Raw genomic sequence first — 25,440 nt, forward strand, 5'->3', positions numbered from 1 at the left:
AGTTACCTCACAATATCACCTCCATTCTAGTCCCCTCAGTACAGAGCCGTCTACACTGGAGACTGCAGTCACCTCACAATATCACCTCCATTCTAGACATAACTGTCGCCTCGTGAAATCAGATCATGCCCCTAACACGTGTCAGGAAGGACGTCATACCGGAAAGGAGCCCGTACATTCTACCATCTTACATCCCAGTGGCCAGAGAGTAGCGTCTAGAATGGAGTTGATTTTTTGAGGGAATGATGTCACCAGAAGGGGCGGGGCCTCCTCGTGCTGTGCAGATCTGTGAGGGGAAGCAGCAGTGCCCAGGCTCCTGTGCAGAGCGGATCGATCCTGACCCTTGAGGTGGAGAAGATTCAGCTTTTCCTCATTTGTTATAGATCTGAGGCTCACACTGGATTTTGGGTAAGAAATAAAAGTGTCTCCTGTCACTACTGGGGGCTGCAGCTCGTGTATATATCACAGGGAAGGTACTGAAGCTGCAGCACAGGGCTGTGGAGGCTCCCATAAGGAAGGGGGATATGGGGGGTTACACAGGGCAGGGAGCGATGCTGCATATTGGGGGCTTACACTGGGCGATGCTGCACGTTGGGGGAAGGCGGCTGTACGTTGGAGGGGGGCTCGCAGGGGGAGAGGCTGCACGTTGGGGGTGCACGTTGGGGGTGCTCGCAGGGGGAGAGACTGCACGTTGAAAGAGGCTGCAGGAAGGATAGATGGATGGAGGGGACTGTAGGATGGAGGGGGGCACATCTGGGGTGGGGACTGTAGGATGGATGGATGGATGGATGGGGGCACATCTGGGGTGGGGACTGTAGGATTGATGGATGGGGGCACATCTGGGGTGGGGACTGTAGGATGGATGGGGGCACATCTATGGTGGGGACTGTAGGATGGATGGATGGGGGCACATCTGGGGTGGGGACTGATGGATGGGGGCACATCTGGGGTGGGGACTGTAGGATGGATGGATGGGGGCATATGTGGGGTGGGGACTGTAGGAAGGATGGGGGCACATCTGGGATGGGGACTGTAGGATGGATGGATGGGTGGGGGCACATCTGGGGTGGGTTCTGTAGGAAGGATGGATGGATGGATGGGGGCATATCTGGGGTGTGGACTGTAGGAACGAAGGATGGATGGGGGCACATCTGGGGTGGGGACTGTAGGATGGATGATGGGGGCACATCTGGGGTGGGGACTGTAGGATGGATGGGGATACATCTGGGGTGGGGACTGTAGGATGGATGGAGGCACATCTGGGGTGGGGACTGTAGGATGGATGGATGGGGGCACATCTGGGGTGGGGTCTGTAGGATGGATGGATGGGGGCACATCTGGGGTGGGGACTGTAGGAAGGATGGATGGGGGCACATCTGGGGTGGGGACTGTAGGATGGATAAATGGGGGCACATCTGGGGTGGGGACTGTAGGAAGGATGGATGGGGGCACATCTGGGGTGTGGACTGTAGGATGGATGGATGGGGGCACATCTGGGGTGGGGACTGTAGGAAGGATGAATGGGTGGGGGCACATCTGGGGTGGGTTCTGTAGGAAGGATGGATGGATGGATGGGGGCATATCTGGGGTGTGGACTGTAGGAAGGAAGGATGGATGGGGGCACATCTGGGGTGGGGACTGTAGGATGGATGATGGGGGCACATCTGGGGTGGGGACTGTAGGATGGATGGGGATACATCTGGGGTGGGGACTGTAGGATGGATGGAGGCACATCTGAGGTGGGGACTGTAGGATGGATGGATGGGGGCACATCTGGGGTGGGGTCTGTAGGATGGATGGATGGATGGGGGCACATCTGGGGTGGGGACTGTAGGAAGGATGGATGGGGGCACATTTGGGGTGGGGACTGTAGGATGGATGGATGGGGGCACATCTGGGGTGGGGACTGTAGGATGGATGGATGGGGGCACATCTGGGGTGGGGACTGTAGGATGGATGGGGGCACATCTGGGGTGGGGACTGTAGGAAGGATGGATGGGGGCACATCTGGGGTGGGGACTGTAGGATGGATGGATGGGGGCACATCTGGGGTGGGGACTGTAGGATGGATGGGGGCACATCTGGGGTGGGGACTGTAGGAAGGATGGATGGGGGCACATCTGGGGTGGGGACTGTAGGATGGATGGATGGGGCACATCTGGGGTGGGGACTGTAGGATGGATGGATGGGGGCACATCTGGGGTGAGGACTGTAGGATGGATGGATGGGGACACATCTGGGGTGGTGACTGTAGGATGGATGGATGGGGGCACATCTGGGGTGGGGACTGTAGGATGGATGGGGGCACATCTGGGGTGGGGACTGTAGGATGGATGGATGGGGCACATCTGGGGTGGGGACTGTAGGATGGATGGATGGGGGCACATCTGGGGTGAGGACTGTAGGAAGGATGGATGGGGACACATCTGGGGTGGGGTCTGTAGGATGGATGGATGGATGGGGGCACATCTGGGGTGAGGACTGTAGGAAGGATGGATGGGGGCACATCTGGGGTGGGGACTGTAGGATGGATGGATGGGGGCACATCTGGGGTGGGGACTGTAGGATGGATGGGGGCACATCTGGGGTGGGGTCTGTAGGATGGATGGATGGATGGGGGCATATCTGGGGTGGGGACTGTAGGATGTATGGATGGGGGCACATATGGGGTGGGGTCTGTAGGATGGATGGATGGATGGGGGCACATCTGGGGTGGGGACTGTAGGAAGGATGGATGGGGGCACATCTGGGGTGGGGTCTGTAGGATGGATGGATGGATGGGGGCATATCTGGGGTGTGGACTGTAGGAAGGAAGGATGGATGGGGGCACATCTGAGGTGGGAACTGTAGGATGGAGGATGGGGGCACATCTGGGGCGGGGACTGTAGGATGGATGGGGATACATCTGGGGTGGGGACTGTAGGATGGATGGGGGCACATCTGGGGTGGGGACTGTAGGATGTATGGATGGGGGCACATCTGGGGTGGGGTCTGTAGGATGGATGGATGGATGGGGGCACATCTGGGGTGGGGACTGTAGGAAGGATGGATGGGGGCACATCTGGGGTGGGGACTGTAGGAAGGATGGATGGGGCACATCTGGGGTGGGGACTGTAGGATGGATGGATGGAGGCACATCTGGGGTGTGGACTGTGGGAAGGTTGGATGGGGGCACATCCGGGGTGGGGACTGTAGGATGGATGGATTGGGGCACATCTGCTGTGGGACATTTTTTTTTAATTTCCCTCCCCAGACTCATAACTAAAACCAGAGTCTTTGCGGGGGGGGGGGGGGGAGGATTTAGGTGTTAGTTGGTCCCGTGATTAATTTGTATTAGCGTCTTGAACGCTAATACAAATAATCCTCCATACCTGCTCCTGCGCGCCACTTCCGGGGTCACAAGCTGCAATCAGCTCCCTGGCCTGGCGCGCTCACTGATGACGTCACGGGTAGCGCGATGAATTACCTCACCGCTGCCGGCGTCTTTGCAGACTGAGTGCCGCTGAGGAGATGTAACCGGAGCAGGGGGTAGGCGCTGTAGAGCCGAAGATAGCGGCGGTACCCGGGGGGTGTAATCTGTATGGGACAGGGGCAGCCATAGGGGGCGCTCTCTATGGGAAAAGGAGGTGCATGGGGTGTAATCTGTGTGGGGCAGTGGCAGCAGCCATAGGGGGCGCGCTGTGTGGGAAAGGGGGTGCATGGAGGGGGATCTCTATGGGGCAGCAGCCGTAGGGGGTGCGCTGTATAGGAAAGGGGGTGCATGGAGGGGGATCTCTATGGGGCAGCAGCCATAGGGGGCGCGCTGTATAGGAAAGGGGGTGCATGGAGGGGGATCTCTATGGGGCAGAGGAAGCAGCCATAGGGGGCGCGCTGTATAGGAAAGGGGGTGCATGGAGGGGGATCTCTATGGGGCAGGGGGCAGCAGCCATAGGGGGAGCGCTGTATAGGAAAGGGAGTGCATGGAGGGGGATCTCTATGGGGCAGGGGCAGCAGCCATAGGGGGCGCGCTGTATAGGAAAGGGAGTGCATGGAGGGGGATCTCTATGGGGCAGCAGCCATAAGAGGCGCGCTGTATAGGAAAGGGGGTGCATGGAGGGGGATCGCTATGGGGCAGGGGCAGCAGCCATAGGGGGCGCGCTGTATAGGAAAGGGAGTGCATGGAGGGAGATTTCTATGGGGCAGCAGCCATAGGGGGCGCGCTGAATAGCAAAGGGGGTACATGGAGGAGGATCTCTATGGGGCAGAGGCAGCAGCCATAGGGGGCGCGCTGTATAGGAAAGGGAGTGCATGGAGGGGGATCTCTATGGGGCAGCAGCCATAGGGGGCGCGCTGTATAGGAAAGGGGGTGCATGGAAGGGGATCTCTATGGGGCAGGGGCAGCAGCCATAGGGGGCGCGCTGTATAGGAAAGGGGGTGCATGGAGGGGGATCTCTATGGGGCAGGGGGCAGCAGCCATAGGGGGCGCGCTGTATAGGAAAGGGAGTGCATGGAGGGGGATCTCTATGGGGCAGGGAGCAGCAGCCATAGGGGGCGCGCTGTATAGGAAAGGGGGTGCATGGAGGGGGATCTCTATGGGGTAGCAGCCATAGGGGGTACGCTGTATAGGAAAGAGGGTGCATGGAGGGGGATCTCTATGGGGCAGGGGGCATTAGCATAGTGAGCGCTCTGTATAATAAAGGGGGTGCATGTATTTGGCTCTGTGTGGACTCACAGCATGGGGTGTGATCTGTATGGGGCAGGGGGCAGCCTGCGGGGTGGAATCACTGTGGAAAAGGGGGCAGAGTGGGGTGGGCTCAGTATGGAAAAGGGGGCAACGTGGGGTCGGCTCAGTATGGAAAAGGGGGTAACGTGGGGTGGGCTCAGTATGGAAAAGGGGGCAATGTGGGGTGGGCTCAGTATGGAAAAGGGGGCAGCGTGGGGTGGGCTCAGTATGGAAAAGGGGGCAGCGTGGGGTGGGCTCAGTATGGAGAAAGGGCAACATGGCTCAGTATGTAGAAGTCTAATGTGTGGGAGACAGTTCGAATAGGGGGCAGCATGTGATGCAGACAATTTGGAGATCGTAGTTCCTAAGTGAGGAGGGTGTAGTGGGTGTAACTCATGAGGGGAGACTGTGTGGTATATAAAGGGGGCAGTGTGGAAGCCATGTACCATAATATAGACAGTGTGGGGGTCATTTTTTTGTGCAGGGATTAAAGTGAGGGACAGTTATTTATTTTGGGGGCTTATTTAGGGAACAGCATGGGTTTTTATTTTTATAATGAGATGTTATTTTTAAGGGCACTGTGTCGTGATGTGCTGCAGAAGAGCAGAGAAGATGGAGGTCTGCAGAGACGAGCTGTGGATGTGAAGTCATCATGGCGCCAGGACCTGTGAGGTACCGAGGTTTGAGGCTGGATAAATGCAGGTGATGGCTAAACACATTGGCTAATGCAGGTTTTAAGTGATCGCTGATCTATATCCAGCAGATGGTTAGTGGTTTAACAGCTGCTGAGCCTGTGACCGTACTTTCATGTGCACAGTACGATCTTTACCATGATCGTCCTGTGCACATAGAATAGCATTCTTCTTGGCAGCATGTGTTCACAGGACAATGTGCGGCCAAGAAAGATATTTAAAGGCGTCTGTCACCCCCCAAATGCCAATTAAACTGTACAAATATTTTTTAGGGAACACAGCCCATATAAAAATCATGCCAGGTAGAAACAGTGTAACCTAAAAATAAAAAAATCTTCTATTTTTTATTATATTATTTTGCAGTGAGGGGGCATTGTGCACTTCTGGAGTGGCCTATAAACAAAAGTGAATCTTTTATCAAATGTTAAGTTGAGCTGTATACACCTGGTGTGATTTCTGTATGGGCTGTATACACCTGGTATGATTTCTGTATGGGCTGTATACACCTGGTGTGATTTCTGTATGGGCTGTATACACCTGGTATAATTTCTGTATGGGCTGTATACACCTGGTATGATTTCTGTATGGGCTGTATACACCCGGTGTGATTTCTGTATGGGCTGTATACATCTGGTGTGATTTCTGTTTGAGCTGTATACACCTGGTGTGATTCTGTTTGAGCTGTATACACCTGGTATGATTTCTGTATGGGCTGTATACACCTGGTATGATTTCTGTATGGGCTGTATACACCTGGTATGATTTGTGTATGGGCTGTATACACCCGGTGTGATTTCTGTATGGGCTGTATACATCTGGTGTGATTTCTGTTTGAGCTGTATACACCTGGTGTGATTCTGTTTGAGCTGTATACACCTGGTATGATTTCTGTATGGGCTGTATACATCTTGTGTGATTTCTGTATGGGCTATATACACCTGGTGTGATTTCTGTATGAGCTGTATACATACACCTGGTATGATTTCTGTATGAGCTGTATACACCTGGTATGATTTCTGTACGGGCTGTATACACCTGGTGTGAGTTTTGTATAGGCTGTGTACACCTGGTGTGATTTCTGTATAGGCTGTACAGACCTGGTGTCATCTCTGTATGGGCTGTATACACCCGGTATGATTTCTGTATGGGCTGTATACACCCGGTATGATTTCTGTATGGGCTGTATACACCCGGTATGATTTCTGTATGGGCTGTATAAACCCGGTATGATTTCTGTATGGGCTGTATAAACCCGGTATGATTTCTGTATGGGCTGTATACACCCGGCATGATTTCTGTATGATCTGTGTACATCTGGTATAATTTCTGTATTCAGCTGTATACACCTGGTATGATTTCTGTATGGGCTGTATACACCTGGTATGATTTTTATATGGGCTGTACAGGGCTGTGGAGTCGGAGTCATGGAGTCGGAGTCTGAGCTCATTTTGGTGGAGTTGGAGTCGGTATAAAATGCACCGACTCCTAAAATATATAATAAATTGGGGACAGTAGTGCAATGCAGAATGTGCTGAATTTTTTTTCATAGGAATTTGGGAAAGTTATGAAATGTCCTATAAATGTCTGTTCTATTCCTGATCTAAGGCTACATTCACACACAGCGTTTTTGCTGCGTTTTTTGAGGATACGTTTGTCAGCTGCAAAAGCAGATCAGCTTTTTAAAAAACCGCATCACCTGAAGGGTTTTTGAGCTCATACATAATGCTTTCAATAGCAAAAGCAGATTAGAAAAAGGCCACACAATCTGACATGCTCATTCTTTGTGAGGATCCTCACAAACCGCTGTGTCTGAATGTCCTATATTGAAACCCATTGCCTTTGCTGGATGCCCAGAGTCACTGCATTTCACTGAATTATTTTGCCATCAATGTTCGATATGTTTGTGACAAGAAAGAAATTGTTAGCAAGACACTGGCAGTAAAAGATAGTAAAGCTCATCACACCGGCCAGTTTCTTCAGGCCTTAGTGGAAAAAGTTCTGCAAGATTACAAACTCAAAAAACAGCAGGTTCTTGCCATTGTAATGGACAATGCTTCAAACATAAGTACAATTAAAGTGATGAATGAGAGTAATGAACAACAGCTAGTAGAAAATTTCGGATTTAGTATGTGTGAGATGGAAGGCCACAGTGCTGTTCATGTAACTGAGGAACCAACAGATATTACAACAGAAGAACAGCAAAATGATACTTTAGGATTAGATGGTTACATAGTTACTAAGGTTGAAAAAAGACCTAGGTCCATCTAGTTCAACCTTCCTCCACCAGTTCTACACCTGGTCACCAAGTCATTTATAACCAACAATGTTGTGTGTACTAAGGAAATCATCCAGCCCTTTTTTGAAAGCTGTTATAGTATCTGCCATTACTACCTCTTGTGGTAGGGCATTCCACAGTCTGACTGCTCTAACTGTAAAGAACCCTTTCCTATTTAGCTGTCGGAATCACTTTTCTTCCACTCGCAGTGATTGCCCCCTGGTCCTTAGTATTGTCTTCGGAAGAAATAAGTCATGTGCCAGTCCTTTATATTGACCACACATGTATTTATACATATAAATGAGATCTCCTCTGAGACATCTTTTTTCTAAGCTAAACATATCTAACTTTTTCAACCTGTCATCATATGGGAGATGATCTTGTTGAAGCTGCTTCAAAACACTTTCATATTCATCACATGCGCTGTGTTGTGCGCACGCTGCAGCTGGCAATAAGAGATAGTCTGCAAGAGGGACCCCGGTTTCACACATCCGGCTTTTCGCCTGTTTGGCGGATGCGGCGCACTCCAGTACAGTACAGTGGCAGCGCAACAAACACCGGTCACATGCTGTCATGTGACCGGAGTATGTAACCCGGAAGTTGCGGCGCTGCCACTCTACTGTATCGTACTGTACTGGCGTGCGCTGCATCCGCCAAACCGGTGGCTGAATTGAAGGAATTGCTTAATCACCCATTTACTGTGACTAAAAAATTACAAGCTGACGATTTAACTCCTGGCATTTTCATAAGGGAATGGAAAAACTTGCTATTTTGCCTGTCCCAAAGAGGAGGTTTAATCGCAGATGGCATTTCTGCTTCAATGCAACGGAGAGAGACACAGCTATTGGAAAATAAAATTCTTCTGGCAGCTATTTATGTGGACCCAAGTCATCGTATACTGCTTGATGATCAACAGCTTACTAAAGGAAAAGAAGCTTTGAGTGAGGTAGCAGTTAGGATGAACAGCTACAGGACTGCCAGGCGCAAGAGGACTTGGGGCCTGACAGTGCTACTGTTGCCATATCGTCATCCTCATCAGATAAGGAGTTTAACTTTGACAAGTATTTGGATGACATGGAGCAGGCAAACCGTTGCCGCAAGGAAAAAGATTTCACTCCGTCTCCTATAGCAGCAGATTGACCAGATTTCAGTAAAAGTTTTCACTTGCTCTCAAAAGAAATAGAAAAATTCAACCGTTCATCAAAACTGACTGTGCATGAGGCAATTCCTTTATACCCAGAAATTGTTAGATGTTGCCCATGTGGTTACGGCTTTGCCTCCAACCCAAGTTACTGTAGAGAGGTTGTTCTCTAGCCTTAAAATTATTAGGTCAGATTTGAGGTCATCTGCGAAGGAGGATCTGATGGAGGCAATTCTATTTCTTACAACAAATTCATGGACTGCACAAATGTTATTTACTATGTTTTTGTTGAAAACTGTTTTTTTGCAACTTACATAGTGTATTACATAGTGTTATATATAACACTATATATTAATCTATGTAAGTGGCAAAAAACAGTTTTCATCAAAAATATACTAAATAATAACATTTAGTATAATGCTTATATTTAAGTACAATGTGAACATCAGACATTTAATCATTTTTATGATACAATAGTCAAGATATTTAGAACATAAAATATATTTATTGGAATACAACTTTAGAACACAAAAAAATAATAAATTGTAAATATGTAATACAATATGTAATATTTATATATACACATACACACAAGATATATATGTAATCTGTATATTACATATTGTATTACATAATTATAATTTATTACAGTTTGTTGTGTTCTAAAGTTGTATCCAATAAATATATTTTATGTTCTATCCAAATATCTTGATTATTGTATCATAAAAATTATTAAATGTCTGATGTTCACATACACATGTTCATGTACTACAATACATTTTTCACTTAAAGGGGTGGTTCACCCATTTTTTTTATTTTCTGTCGAAGTTCTACTTACAATTCTAGGTATTTTCTCCATTGGCTTGTATTTCCATTTCTGGCACTGAGCGGCGCTATGCTGCACGCTCAGTGCCTGTCACATGACCCCCTGGAGCTGTGGCCGCCGGCATCCTCTGACGTCCCGGCATTTCCGGGCTCTCAAACAAGACGGGTACGTCACAGGATGCCGGCGCCACTCAGATTGAGTGACAGGGCTGTGGGCGGTGACTACTGCACGTCACAGCTCAGTATCGAGGGGAGGATCCGGAGGACGTCAGTGTGGAGCCGGCTGAGCGTCCTGAAGATGGTGAGGCACGGGGCGCCAGTGTGCAGTACAGGGGGGGGTTCTTCAGCTGAATCCCCCCATGCACGTAAGTATGTGATCACACTGTCCACCCGCCCGCTCTGCTGCGATGTCAGGAGAGCGGCCGGTGTCGGGCAGTGTGATCGTGTGCTCCTCCCAGCAGCAAGACACTGACAGGAATGTCACCGCTGTGCTCTGCCATCTGTCCTGCTGCATGGGACCAACTGTCTGCACTCTGTCACCTGCACCACAAGTCACAGAGTGGAGACAGTTGGTGACAGAGCACCTCTGCCCCCCCTCTTCTTTCCCCACTCTCTTCTCCCCCCTCTCTCTCTTCTCCCCCCTCTCTCTCTCTTCTCCCCCCCTCTCTCTCTTCTCCCCCCTCTCTCTTCTCCCCCCCTCTCTCTCTTCTCCCCCCTCGCTCTCTTCTCTCCCCCCTCGCTCTCTTCTCCCCCCCTCTCTCTTCTCCCCCCCTCTCTCTCTTCTCCCCCCTCGCTCTCTTCTCTCCCCCTCGCTCTCTTCTCCCCCCCTCTCTCTCTTCTCCCCCCCTCTCTCTCTTCTCCCCCCCTGTCTCTCTTCCCCCCCCTCTCTCTCTTCCCCCCCCTCTCTCTCTTCTCCCCCCCTCTCTCTTCTCCCCCCTCTCTCTCTTCTCCCCCCTCTCTCTCTTCTCCCCCCCTTGCTCTCTTCTTCCCCCCTCTCTCTCCTCCCCCCCCTCTCTCTCTTCTCCCCCCCCTCGCTCTCTTCTCCCCCCCTCGCTCTCTTCTCCCCCCCTCGCTCTCTTCTCCCCCCCCTCGCTCTCTTCTCCCCCCCTCGCTCTCTTCTCCCCCCTCTCTCTCTTCTCCCCCCCTCTCTCTTCTCCCCCCCTCTCTTCTCCCCCCCTCTCTCTCTTCTCCCCCCCGCTCGCTCTCTTCTCCCCCCCGCTCGCTCTCTTCTCCCCCCCCCGCTCGCTCTCTTCTCCCCCCCCGCTCACTCTCTTCTCCCCCCCGCTCGCTCTCTTTTCCTCGCTCTCTCCTGGCATGGTCAGTACAGAAATCTCTCCATCGTGGAGGGGTGAGAGGGAGTAATAAACATGGAGTCCCTACTGTGTCTGTGTATTTATTTCTAATAAAGTATTTTTCTCTGTGTGATGTCTTTTTTTTTTTTTTAAAACCCTTTGCTGGAAATTCTTAATGGCCAGGTTAAACTTGGCCTGACATTAAGAATCTCGGGCTTTATACCAGCTGGTAAAACATAGCTGGTATTAACCCCTTATTACCCAGCGTGCCACCTGCCACCAGGGCCACTGGAAGAGTTGGATACAGCGCCTGAAGATGGCGCTTCTATGAAAGCGCCATTTTCTGGGGCAGCTGTGGACTGCAATTCGCAGTGGGGGGCCCAGAAAGTTTGGGCACCCTGCACTGTGGATTCCAATCCCCAGCTGCCTAGTTGTACCTGGCTGGACTCAAAAATTTGGTGAAGCCCACATCATATTTTTTTTTTTTTTTTTAATTATTTCATGAAATTCATGAAAAAAAGGGCTTCTCTATATTTTTGGTTCCCAGCCGGGTACAACTAGGCAGCTGGGGGTTCGGGGCAGCCCGCAGCTGCCTGCTGTACCTGGCTAGCATACAAAAATATGGCGAAGCCCACGTCATTTTCTTAAAAACGTTTTCAGGGAAAAACCTTTATAAAAAAAAAAAATGCTTCCCTGCATTTCTATTGCCAGTGAAAGTAACACCAAGCAGCGGGGGCTAGCAGCCAGTAGCTGCTTTGGTTACCCTTAGCATAGAAAATGCAGCGGGAGCCCACAAACAATGTGATTTTTTTGTTTTTTTATTTTTAATGAATTTTTTTTAAAAAAAATCGGCATGGGCTTCGCCCATCGAGCACCAGAGCATTTTACTGCTCAATTCATCCCAAGTAATCAGATGACTCCAGTGTCGGCCGATTACTTGTTCTGTGTCCCCCTGCATCCATCGCAGCGTGTACGGGCTGTGAGGTCAGCAGAGTGGAGACAGTGACATGCTCTGCTCTGACACATAGTGTGCTGCATGTCACTATCTTTCTCCACTCTGGCACTTGTTGTGCAGGTGACCGGATGCTACATGTCACTAACTGTCTCCACTATGGGACTTGTTGTGCAGGTGAGAGTGTATACAGTTGGTACTATGCAGCAGAAATCACAGAGTGGGGCAGTTAGTGACATGTATCATCCGGTCACCTGCACAACAAGTCCCAGAGTGGATACAGTGACATGCAGCACACTATGTGTCAGAGCAGAGCATGTCACCAACTTGCTCTGCTCTGTCACCTGCGGTGCTGCATGTCACGTTTTTGCTGCGATTTGGTGCCTTTTTTGCTGCGTTTTTGCTCACTGCGTTTTTAATCAGTGCACAATGCCATTAAAGATTGTTGATGAAAAAAAAAAAGGTCTGATGTCATTTCCCTTATTCAAAATGTTCATTGTATGCAGGAGAGCAGACAGCAGCTGCAGAACTACAAGGCTCAGCATCCTCCATTCACTAGTGTATGCAGGAGAGCAGACAGCAGCTGCAGAACTACAAGGCTCAGCATCCTCCATCCAGGACTGCATGCAGTTTTTTACCCAAAAAGAAAAAAAAAATGACATGGGCTTCGCCATATTTTTGTATGCTAGCCGGGTACAGCAGGCAGGTACGGGCTGCCCCCAATTTGTACCCGGCTGGGAACCAAAATATAGAGAAGCCCTTTTTTTTTAATTATTTCATGAATTTCATGAAATAATTTAAAAAAAAAAATGACGTGAGCTTTGCCTAATTTTAGTGTCCAGCCGGGTACAACTAGGCAGCTGTGGATTGGAATCCACAGTGAAGGGTGCCCAAGCTTTCTGGGTACCCCCACTGCGAATTGCAGTCCGTAGCCACCCCAGAAAATGGCGCTTTCATAGAAGCGCCATCTTCTGGAGCTGTATCCAACTCTTCCAGCTGCCCTGATGCCGGGTGGCTAGCTGGGTAATAATGGAGTTAGGGCTAGCTGTATATTATAAGCTAGCTCTAAGCCCGAAATTCATGGTGTCACGCCAATATTAGACATGGCCACCATGAATTTCTAGTAATGATAAAAAAAACACAACACACAGAAAAATATTTTTATTAGAAATAAAACACAACACAATTAGTGACTCCATCTTTATTGAAATAAACCCCCCTCCGCAGTAATCCTGGGTCAGGGTCCCGCGCCGTCCAATCAGGATCCAATATCATCTGATCGGTTTGCTGGAAGGCAAAGCGATCAGATGATGTGTCAGGTTAAACTACGTGAATCACATGACACATCAGCTGATTGTATAAAAGCCGATTATACAATCAGCTGAAGCATCAGTGCAATAAAAAAAAAAAATAAATAAATACTCACGTCTGTGCTGATTACCGGTAGCTCCTGCAGCGGAGTCTGATCCTGGCCCATCACTGCAGGAGCTGCCGGTAATCAGCTGATGAAGTCCCCTGACGGCAGGATCAGCTGATAGCCGGCCCGGGCGCGAAAAAAGCCGGCGACACCACGAGAATCGATCAGCTGATGCGTCAGGTGACTGCATCAGGTGATCCACCGCCAGGTCCTGCAAGCTTCGTACGTGCCCCGGGGAGACTGCACACAGCCGAAGCGGCGGGTACCGAGACAGGGGCTGGAAGCAGGCATGCCACCCGGACCCTGCAGACAGGTGAGTATGACATACACACACACACACTGTATATATATATACACACACACACTGTATATTACGCACACACTGTATATACGCACACACACTGTATATACGCACACACACTGTATATACGCGCACACACACTTTCTTCCCCTGGCTGTGTAGAGCTGCTGCTGGTCTGTATGATTGATGATATCAGTGCATCCACCGGGGAAGAGGCAGGGAGGAGGTTTGGGTGGGAGCAGAGTGGGTGTATTAGACACAATGGGTGTGTTAGATAAGCTAGACACCGCCCTAGAGCCACAAAGAATTCTGGGACTTGTAGGAACTGAACACAGGAAGTCAGAGGAGAGATTAACCCCATCAGAGCTGGAGCCAGCAATGACCGTGTGCTCCTAGTGCACAATAAAAGGTAATTTTGCTGAAAAAACATAATAGATGTGTTGAGGGGCACATATTAGCAAGATTTATCAGAAAAAAAAAAAAATCAGTTTTGGTAACTGGACAACTTCTTTAACTATAAGCAATATATGTAGGAGTCGTGGAGTCGGAGTCGGTGCAAGGAAATTGAGGAGTCAGAGTCGAAGGTTGACTTACCGACTTCACAGCCCTGGGGGCTGTATACACCTGGTATGATTTCTGTATGGGCTGTATACACCCAATATGATTTCTGTATGAGCTGTATACACCCGGTATGATTTCTGTATGGGCTGTATACACCTGGTGTGATTTCTGTATGGGCTGTATACACCCGGTGTGATTTCTGTATGGGCTGTATACACCTGGTGTGATTGCTGTATACACCTGGTGTGATTTCTGTATGGGCTGTATACACCTGGTGTGATTTCTGTATGGGCTGTGTACACCTGGTATGATTTCTGTATGAGCTGTATACACCTGGTGTGATTTCTGTATGAGCTGTATACACCTGGTGTGATTGCTGTATACACCTGGTGTGATTTCTGTATGGGCTGTGTACACCTGGTGTGATTTCTGTGTCGGCTGTGTACACCTGGTGTGATTTCTGTGTCGGCTGTGTACACCTGGTGTGATTTCTGTATGGGCTGTATACACCTGGTGTGATTTCTGTATGGGCTGTGTACACCTGGTGTGATTTCTGTATGGGCTGTGTACACCTGGTGTGATTTCTGTATGGGCTGTGTACACCTGGTGTGATTTCTGTATGAGCTGTATACACCTGGTATGATTTCTGTATGGGCTGTATACACCTGGTGTGATTTCTGTATGGGCTGTATACACCTGGTGTGATTTCTGTATGGGCTGTATACACCTGGTGTGATTTCTGTATGGGCTGTGTACATCTGGTGTGATTTCTGTATGGGCTGTGTACACCTGGTGTGATTTCTGTGTCGGCTGTGTACACCTGGTGTGATTTCTGTATGGGCTGTATACACCTGGTGTGATTTCTGTATGGGCTGTATACACCTGGTGTGATTTCTGTATGGGCTGTATACACCTGTGTGATTTCTGTATGGGCTGTGTACATCTGGTGTGATTTCTGTATGGGCTGTGTACACCTGGTGTGATTTCTGTATGGGCTGTATACATCTGGTGTGATTTCTGTATGGGCTGTGTACACCTGGTGTGATTTCTGTATGAGCTGTATACACCTGTATGATTTCTGTATGGGCTGTATACACCTGGTGTGATTTCTGTATGGGCTGTATACACCTGGTGTGATTTCTGTATGGGCTGTATACACCTGGTGTGATTTCTGTATGGGCTGTGTACACCTGGTGTGATTTCTCTATGGTGTAATACTATTGTATGTACTGAGGATTTCGATTGCGTTAGGGCAATGACAACCAGAGACGAGTTCTTGGTGCAGAGATGTTTATAATATGTAACCAACAATATGTACATAAACGGAACAAAACACAGTAGAACATAAAACACAGGAAATACCTTCCAGGATCGGAGCGAAGGGGAATTCCCGGGGCCACGCACCGGACTCCCCCAGTGAGACCACCAAGAGCAAACCCCTATACAGGGACTGTCTGGCAATCACCCCAGAAGGCCTAAATGCGCAGCAGCCGGGACAAAGGGGAATAGGTATAGTCCAAAAATGTCCGTACGAGATGAGAGTCCAGAGTGGTTACGAACCGGAAGGAACCGGGCAGAAGTGCTGACCCAAGACGGCAGACGGAGTCCGGGCACAGCTTGATGAGACCAGGTGAAGTCCAGAGTCGGTGTCGGTTGTTTTTCAGGAGGATCCAAATGTCAATCAGGAACCAAGAGCAGCAAAGCAGGAGTACACAGCAAGCAGTATACTCAGGCACTGGACTAAGCTTAGGGGCGGCCTTTTAAACAGATGGACAGGAAGTAGGGCAACAGAACAGCAAACTCCATGTTAACAGAGGGCAAGCTCTTTCAAAAGAGAACTGGAAATCCCGGAACTCTGACAGTACTCCCCCCCCAGAAACGGCCTCAGGACGGATCAGGGCCTGGCTTGTCCGGGTACCGCCGATGAAACTGAGCAACCTTCCGGGGCGCCTGAATGTTACCCACAGGTTCCCAGGAATCGTCCTCGGGGGAGTACCCCTGCCAACGTACCAGATACTGAAGGTCAATAATGTCCTCAACCACGAGCTGCTCCTGGCCGTCAACCATCAGGCGGAGGAGGAGGCATGATACGACCATGAAACGTATTAGGGGAGACAGGTTTGAGCAGAGAAACATGAAAGACCGGGTGTACCTTCAAATGGTGCGGCAACCTCAGCCGACAGGCAACAGGGCTCACGATCCCGGTGATCCTAAACGGACCGATGAATTTCTGCCCCAGCTTCTGCGAAGGAACACCCAATTTCAGATTCTTGGTGGATAACCACACCGAGTCCCCTACCTTATACATGGGTGCCTGTTTCCGGAGAGTGTCTGCCGACTTCTTGTAACGCTCCTGAGCCGAAGCCAAAGAGTCCTTTAAAACCTCCAGATTCTGTCGTAGCTCCGTCACTCTGTCCTCCACCGCTGGCACCGAAACAGCCACCGGTGACCTAGGCAAAACATTTGTATGGTAACCCAAGTTAGCGAAAAAGGGCGTTACCTTAGTGGAGCTGCTCTGAGTGTTGTTATACGAGAACTCCGCCAAAGGAAGCAGCTTCAACCAATCATCCTGCAGATGGCTGACATAACGTAGGTACTGCTCCAGGGTTTTATTAGTCCGTTCGGTTTGCCCATTTGTCTGAGGATGGTATGCAGAAGACAAACAGACATCAATACGGAGTGCCGAACAAAACCCCTTCCAGAATTTAGACGTGAACTGCACGCCCCGGTCAGAGATGATCTCATCTGGTACCCCATGCAGTCGAAATACATTCTGGATAACCAAATCCACTGTCTCTGCGGCTGAGGGAAGACCGGTACATGGAATAAAGTGCGCAGCTTTGGTCAACCGATCCACCACCACTAAAATGGTATTGTTACCGCCTGAGACTGGCAACTCCACAATAAAATCCATTGAGATGGATCCCCAAGGGCAAGATGGAACGGGTAACGGTTGAAGGAGTCCCGTAGGAGCCACACGAGGGACCTTGCACCGGGCACAAACCACACATGAGTGGACATAGTCTTTCACATCCTTTAAACAGGTTGGCCACCAGAAAAAACGACTCAGAAATTCCTGCGTCTTCTGTACCCCCCTATGACCTGCCAACACGGAGTCATGGATCAATTTGAGAACCCGAAGTCTTACAGCCTCCGGGACATAAATACGTCGCTCTCTCAACCACACACCATTCCGAAGGACAAGAGTCACATCATTCGGGGGGGCAGCAAGAAATACGTCACCATCATAGGCCAGCTTGATGTCCTTCCACAAGTCCTGGTCCTGGATTACTCCAACGAAATTGGCATCAGATAACACGGTCTGAGACGGGGTTCCAGGCACGGAGTCCATGGCGTGGATTCGGGACAAGGCATCGGCTTTCCCATTACGTGAACCTGGGCAGTATGTAACGATAAAATTGAACTGGTTAAGGAACAAGCTCCAACGGGCCTGCCGTGGAGACAGGCACCTGGCAGATTTAAGGAATTCCAGGTTGCGATGGTCTGTGAGAACTATCACTTGCTGCGCTGCTCCCTGTAAGTGGTGTCTCCATTCCTTAAAAGCTGCAATAATCGCCAACAATTCCTTGTCCGCAATGTCATAGTTCCTTTCTGCAGGGGACAACCGGCGAGAAAAGAAAGCACACGGATGCAAGAGACTCTTGTCCCCAGTTCTTTGGGAAAGGATAGCCCCTAATGCAGGGGTCTCAAACACGCGGCCCGTGGGCCGCATGCGGCCCCTGAGGCTGTTTGTTGCGGCCCGCAGACCCCGTGACAATCGCGGCTCTATGCTGAGGGTCGGCGCCGGCAGGAACTTGCATTTGAATCCATCTGCGGTGCCGCGCAAGGAGCTGTCAGTTCTATCCCAGTTGCTGCTGCTGTCTGCCAATCAGATGCAAGGAGGTGACGTCATACAGCGACGTCACTTCCTTGCATCTGATTGGCAGGCAGCAGCCATTGGTCCAGACACAGCTCCTCTGCGCTGCACCGCAAATGGATTCAAATGCAGTGAAGTTTCTGCCGGCGCCGACCCTCAGCACAGAGCCGCTATCATCACGGGCCGCGACAAGCAGGTAAGGTACGTGCTCAAGATCAGGACCCGCTGTGTGCTGGACACAGCGCGTCCTGATCGGCGGGGCCGCAAGTCTGCTCCTTAGGAGACCGCAGCTGCCCGTGCCTGCGATCAGGGGTTTGGGCCGCTGCGGTCTCCTCGCTGTGCTCTGCCTAGGGAGGACGCTTCAGACGCCGCAGCATAAATTCACATGCTGCGGCCTCTGGAAGTCACACCGCAGTTCCGTTTTCACTGCGGGCCGTACACGCACAGTGGGCATGGGATTTTTAGAAATCCCATGCCCACTGTGCTTTTACCATACATAGCAGGGTTTTGGACGCAGCTGAAGCATGCTGCATCCAAAACTCTGCAAGTACTGATTGTGGGCACACAGGGAACGGAGGAAAGCGGAGGAGAATTTTTTTTTTTGTTTGCAGAATACTACAGGGATGGCCACAATACTACAAGGGATGGGCTGAACACCACAGGGATGGGCCACAACACCACAGGGATGGGCCACAACACCACAGGGATGGGCCACAACACCACAGGGATGGGCCACAACACCACAGGGATGGGCCACAACACCACAGGGATGGGCAAAATACTACGGGAATTGGCAGAATACTACAGAGCACAATACTACAAGGATGAGCACAATACTACAAGGATTGGAACAATATTACTGGGCACAATACTACAGGGCACAAGGATGGGCACAATACCACAAGGATGAGCACCTTACTACAGGGCACATGGATGGGCACATTACTACAAGCTTTTGGCTAAGATTACTATATGATGCTGCTAATTGTAAAACAATTACAAGAAGGTGATAAAATGTAAAAAAAAAAAAAAATCCTAAAGCATGACTTTTTTTATTTACATAAAAAATGCTTTTCTGTATATAAACTTAACAAAAAAAGTACACGTTTGTTATAATAAACAAGCGAAAAATGTTTACAAAAGTGATCCAAGATGTATAGAAAAAAAAAAAACATGGATTCATTAAAAATGTTCACTTTGTCCTGCAAATAATGCGGCCCCCCTCATTTTTTTTTTCTATATGCGGCCCATACACCCAGCTGAGTTTGAGACCCCTGCCCTAATGCATAATCGGAAGCGTCGACTTCCACAATAAAGGGGAGTGCGGGATTCGGGTGTATTAGTATTGGTGCTGAGGTAAAACAAACCTTGAGACGATTGAAAGCTTCCTGGGCCTGGGCGGACCACACAAACTTCTATCCTTTCTTGGTTAACAGAGTAATAGGACGGACGATCTCTGAAAAGTTACGGATAAAGCGTCTGTAAAAGTTGGCAAAACCGACAAAGCGTTGTACCTCCTTGATGTTTCCCGGTTCCGGCCAGTCTAGAATTGCTTGTATCTTGCCAGACTCCATGTTCAGTCCCTGAGGAGAGATGACATATCCTAAAAATTGTATTTTTGAGCAATGGAATTCGCACTTCTCCAGTTTAATATACAGGTGGTTATCCCTCAGTCGGGTAAGTATTGTCTTGACGTGCTCCTGGTGTTCCTGTAGGGAATCAGAAAAGATCAAGATATCATCCAGGTAAATCACCATGAATTGGTCCATTATATCCCTAAAAATATCGTTGACTAGGTGTTGGAAAGCCGCAGGAGCGTTACAAAGTCCAAAAGGCATCACTAGATACTCATAATGTCCATACCGACATCTGAACGCTGTCTTCCACTCGTCTCCGGGACGTATGCGGAGTAGATTATATGCCCCACGGAGATCCAATTTAGTGAATATCTTTGCCTGTTGGACTCTCTCCAATAGCTCAGGAATCAACGGTAACGGATACCGGTTCCGGATGGTTATCTTATTTAGTTCCCGGTAGTCGATACAAGGTCTCAGAGTCCCCCCTTTCTTTTTCACAAAAAAGATGGGTGCCCCTGCTGGCGAGGTAGAAGGGCGAATAAATCCCTTGGCTAGACTTTCATCGATGTAATCCTTTAGTGCTTCTAACTCAGGTGTCGCCAACGGGTAGACACGACCAAACAGGATCTCCGCCCCTGGGAGTAAGTCTATGGGACAATCATACGGTCTATGCGGGGGAAGCCGATCTGCTCTTTTGTCGCATATATCAGCGAAGTCATGATAAACCGGGGGTAGAACAGGTACCTTTACAGTGCCCTCCGCATTCGGTGTTACTGGAACCGGTACAGTTGGACTAATGGTCGGACCACTCTGCGGTGGGAAGGATATTTCTTTAGTCTCCCAATCGATGACTGGATTTGTAGACCGTAGCCACGGAATTCCTAAAATTATCGGAAAATGGGGAGAAGAAATCAACCTGAAAACAAGGGTCTCCTGCTGACCTGGCTTCATCATACATTCTAGGGGTACTGTTTCCCGATCAACTGGTCCAGAAACTAAATGGAGATCCGTCTACCGTCTCCATGGTAACCGGTGAGGATCTTTGTTGAGTCTGGATACCGTGTTTCCTGGCAAAAGAAGAGTCCATGAAATTTCCCCCTGCCCCAGAGTCTATCATAGCAGATGTAGGAATTAACTGTCCCTCCCACCGGATCTGAATGGGAAGCGAGCAATGGGTGTATTTCCCTTCTGAGTCCTTAGGTGAAGTTGACATTACAGTCAAGGGAAATACCGCATCCAGGTGTCCACTTGCCTCAGAGATATCGGACTCTGCGTCCGTGTTGTCACACTCTGCCATGGCTGCCAATACCTTATTTGGGCGATTTGGACGTCTTGGGCAGTCAATCAGGAAATGGTCCGATTGACCGCAATAGAAACACAAACGCTCACGGAGCCGGTGTTCACGACGTTCGTTGGTCTCTCGCTTTTGTAGAGAGTCCACTTGCATAGGAACATCCTCGGCCTCCCGTGGCGTCCTGAGAGCGGGTTCTCTGGAAGGAAACACAAAGTTGGTTACCCGGTTTACAGCTGCCCATTTTTCCTGTCTACGTTCCGTCAAGCGGGTATCGATACGCACACAGTGTTGGAGAAACAGTTCAAAATCCCCTGGAGATTCGGAACGAGCTAACTCGTCCTTGATGGTACCGGACAAACCTTTTCTGAAAACTGACAATAACGCATTGTTTCCCCAGTCGGTGTCTACCACTAACCTCTTGAACTCAGTGGCGTATTCAACGACAGACCGCTTTCCCTGACGTAAGGAAAGGAGAGCTGATTCAGCGGTAGCACGGCGATTCGGATCATCAAACATTTGCGCCATTGCTGTCAGAAAGTCATCCAGGTGATTTAAACGGATATCACGATTCTCTATCATAGGATTAGCCCAAGCCAGTGCTCGTGAGGTTAACAACATGATTATACATAACACTTTTGACCGGTCAGAACGGTAATAATCAGCATGTACATCAAAAAACAGTATACACTGGTTAACAAATCCACGAAACTGACTACGATCACCACTGAAACGAAATGGGGGTAACCTAGGCATACCGGCAGCTGATACGGACGTAGTGGGGGCGGCTTCCTGAGCCTCCACTCTGGTTTGCAAATCCTGAATAGCCGGACCCAGTACCTGGTGATCATGGCCCAGCTGTACCTCCACATCTCTAAAGGTCCAGTCACACTAAACAACTTACCAGCGATCCCAACAACGATAGGGATCGCTGGTAAGTTGCTAGGAGGTTGCTGGTGAGATGTCACACTGCGACGCTCCAGCGATCCCACCAGCAACCTGACCTGGCAGGGATCGCTGGAGCGTGGCTACACGAGTTGCTGGTGAGCTCACCAGCAACCAGTGACCAGCCCCCAGCGCCACGTGGAAGATGCTGCGCTTGGTAACTAAGGTAAATATCGGGTAACCAACCCGATATTTACCTTGGTTACCAGCTCACGCAGCTACACGTGCACGTGCAGAGAGCAAGGGAGCAGCGCACACTGAGCGCTGGCTCCCTGCTCTCCTAGTACAGCACACATCGGGTTAATTACCCGATGTGTGCTGCAGCTACATGTGCACAGAGCAGGGAGCAGCACACACTGCTTAGCGCTGGCTCCCTGCTCTCCTAGCTACAGCACACATGGGGTTAATTACCCGATGTGTGCTGCAGCTAAATGTGCACAGAGCAGGGAGCAGCGCACAATGCTTAGCGCTGGCTCCTTGCTCTCCTAGTTACAGCACACATCGGGTTAATTAACCCGATGTGTCCTGCAGCTACATGTGCACAGAGCAGGAGCCGGCACTGACAGTGAGAGCGGCGGAGGCTGGTAACTAAGGTAAATATCGGGTAACCAAGGACAGGGCTTCTTGGTTACCCGATGTTTACTGTGGTTACCAGCCTCCGCAGAAGCCGGCTCCTGCTGCCTGCACATTTAGTTGTTGCTGTCTCGCTGTCACACACAGCGATGTGTGCTTCACAGCGGGACAGCAACAACTAAAAAATGGCCCAGGACATTCAGCAACAACCAACGATCTCACAGCAGGGGCCAGGTTGTTGCTGGATGTCACACACAGCAACATCGCTAGCAACGTCACAAAAGTTGTTCGTTAGCAGCGATGTTGCTAGCGATGTTGCTTAGTGTGACGGGGCCTTAAGCTTAGTTTGCACCGCCTCCATCTCCTGCTGCAATGAGTTAATCATGGAAAAAAGCTGATCTACTCGTGTCTCAGTCATTGCCCCAGCGAAATCCTTTTTTAGGCCTGAGTATAATGTAATACTATTGTATGTACTGAGGATTTCGATTGCGTTAGGGCAATGACAACCAGAGACGAGTTCTTGGTGCAGAGATGTTTATAATATGTAACCAACAATATGTACATAAACGGAACAAAACACAGTAGAACATAAAACACAGGAAATACCTTCCAGGATCGGAGCGAAGGGGAATTCCCGGGGCCACGCACCGGACTCCCCCAGGGAGACCACCAAGAGCGAACCCCTATACAGGGACTGTCTGGCAATCACCCCAGAAGGCCTAAATGCGCAGCAGCCGGGACACAAAGGGGAATAGGTATAGTCCAAAAATGTCCGTACGAGATGAGAGTCCAGAGTGGTTACGAACCGGAAGGAACCGGGCAGAAGTGCTGACCCAAGACGGCAGACGGAGTCCGGGCACAGCTTGATGAGACCAGGTGAAGTCCAGAGTCGGTGTCGGTTGTTTTTCAGGAGGATCCAAATGTCAATCAGGAACCAAGAGCAGCAAAGCAGGAGTACACAGCAAGCAGTATACTCAGGCACTGGACTAAGCTTAGGGGCGGCCTTTTAAACAGATGGACAGGAAGTAGGGCAACAGAACAGCAAACTCCATGTTAACAGAGGGCAAGCTCTTTCAAAAGAGAACTGGAAATCCCGGAACTCTGACATATGGGCTGTGTACACCTGGTGTGATTTCTGTATGAGCTGTATACACCTGGTGTGATTTCTGTATGGGCTGTATGCACCTGGTTTGATTTTTCTATTGGCGACGTTCCCTATTATGAATATTTGTGCCGGGTGATTGGCATTTTGTGGGTGACAGATATATTGCTCCTACATCAGGTGATTGACAGCTTGATGAGGTAGACCAATAATCCGCAGCAGTGTAAACGCACCTTAAAGAGCGACTTAATGTTTTATAAATTATTTTATATGTTTTAGGGTAATTCATTTTGAGCAGATCTGAGGGGAACCCAGTCCCGAGTCCCCCACAATTGCTGCAAAGACCTATTAGGAAAGTGCAGGAGAGCAGACAAAGCAGCACGGATTCAGTAGAAAATCCGAGTCCTGTCTCCTGAGCCGTGCACTTCACCTATGGGGGTCTCAGGACACATTACTGCACCAGTCTAAGAATTAATGGACCTTTTTGATGACCCTTCTTTTGAGAATCCTAGAGCATGGTGCATGCTGGGATACTCGAAAGAAGCCTTATCATGGTGCGGAGGCTGCAGTCAGTGCCACAGCCTCTGCCCCTCCCTGAAATGAAGCGTCAAGGGACAGAATAGGAAATTATTAATGCAAGTATATTAAAAAAAAATTATATTTTGGCACTAAATATAGGGATTTAGAATGAAAATTACTTTGCCTTTAGACCAAACCTTTAAGTTACTCTTTAAATGTTTACTAGTGCAGCTACTAGCAACTAATCAGTACTGTGGTACCTAGTTTGATGATAGTTGGTAACAACAATTTCAATCATCTCCTTACCATTGTTAAGGTATACAAGTTTATATGATAGGGGCTAACCTGACATTGAAAGTGATCGCTGTATAACGTTGGTGATGTGTCATGTATTGACGGTTGTTCTCAGGCTGGATTTCTGTACTGACAATTGTTCTGATGATGCAGTCATGTACAGACAGTGGTTCTGGGGCTGTATTTCTGTACTGATGATTGTTCTGGTGATGTAGTTATGTACGAACGTAGGAATGCAGCATATAGCGTTTTTTAAGCGTCAGAATCCTTTTTTTCTACTGCGCATGCTCAGCTCTTGTGTTTAATAATTGAAATCAATGTTTCTCTCTCTCTCTCGGCTGATCGCCCGGCGGGTGGATTTTGAGAGCGATCAGCTGGCTTTTGAGAATGATCATCTGATCGCTGGGCTACTGTGAACAATCAGGTGATCGCCCAGCGGCCGGCAGCCGGGTGATCAGCTGATCGTTCACAATAGCCAGCCGCTGGTAAAACAGTAAAAAAAAAACCCCAAAAAACAACGGATCGTTGTTTTGCAGCATCAGTCACATCAGTTGTGCCACTATCTGCAACACATCCGTTGCATAAGTCACACAACTGATTGTGACAGATGCAAAACAACGCAAGTGTGAAAGCAGCCTTACTAGTAGGGGGCATTACAACTTAAAGTGCCTAAGGCAGCATGAATGCCAAATACGGCCCTGGGTCCCACGTAACCATTCATATTATTATAATGCACCCCATAGTCCTCCATGTATTATAATGCATTTCCCACAGTCCTCCATGTATAAGATAGCGCTCATAGTCCTCCAATTATTATAATACAACTGCCATAGTCCTCCATATATTATAATTCACCTCACAGTCCTCCATATATTATACTGCACCCCATAGTCCTCCATATATTATACTGCACCCCACAGTCCTCCATATATTATACTGCACTCCATAGTCCTCCATATATTATAATTCACCTCACAGTCCTCCATATATTATACTGCACCCCATAGTCCTCCATATCTAATACTGCACTCCATAGTCCTCCATATATTATACTGCACTCCATAGTCCTCCATATATTATACTGCACTCCATAGTCCTCCATAT

General features: G+C 49.3%; 1 protein-coding gene across 2 annotated transcripts in view; it reads left to right on the forward strand.

Annotated features, from left to right (window-relative positions):
* Positions 1–286: 286 nt before the first annotated feature.
* Positions 287–25,440, forward strand: part of LOC142277323 (uncharacterized) — a 39,954-nt gene continuing 14,800 nt past the window's right edge. The window contains exons 1-2 of one of the 2 annotated variants that reach the window (XM_075332632.1): positions 287–408; positions 5,277–5,404. In XM_075332632.1, coding sequence (XP_075188747.1) covers positions 5,355–5,404 — 50 coding nt within the window. In that variant the 5' untranslated portion in view covers positions 287–408; positions 5,277–5,354. The remainder of the gene's footprint in view (positions 409–5,276; positions 5,405–25,440) is intronic. The other variant, XM_075332633.1, reaches the window with a different exon arrangement.

Source organism: Anomaloglossus baeobatrachus, unplaced genomic scaffold (genome assembly GCF_048569485.1).
Source record: "Anomaloglossus baeobatrachus isolate aAnoBae1 unplaced genomic scaffold, aAnoBae1.hap1 Scaffold_41, whole genome shotgun sequence".
Taxonomy (NCBI): domain Eukaryota; kingdom Metazoa; phylum Chordata; class Amphibia; order Anura; family Aromobatidae; genus Anomaloglossus; species Anomaloglossus baeobatrachus.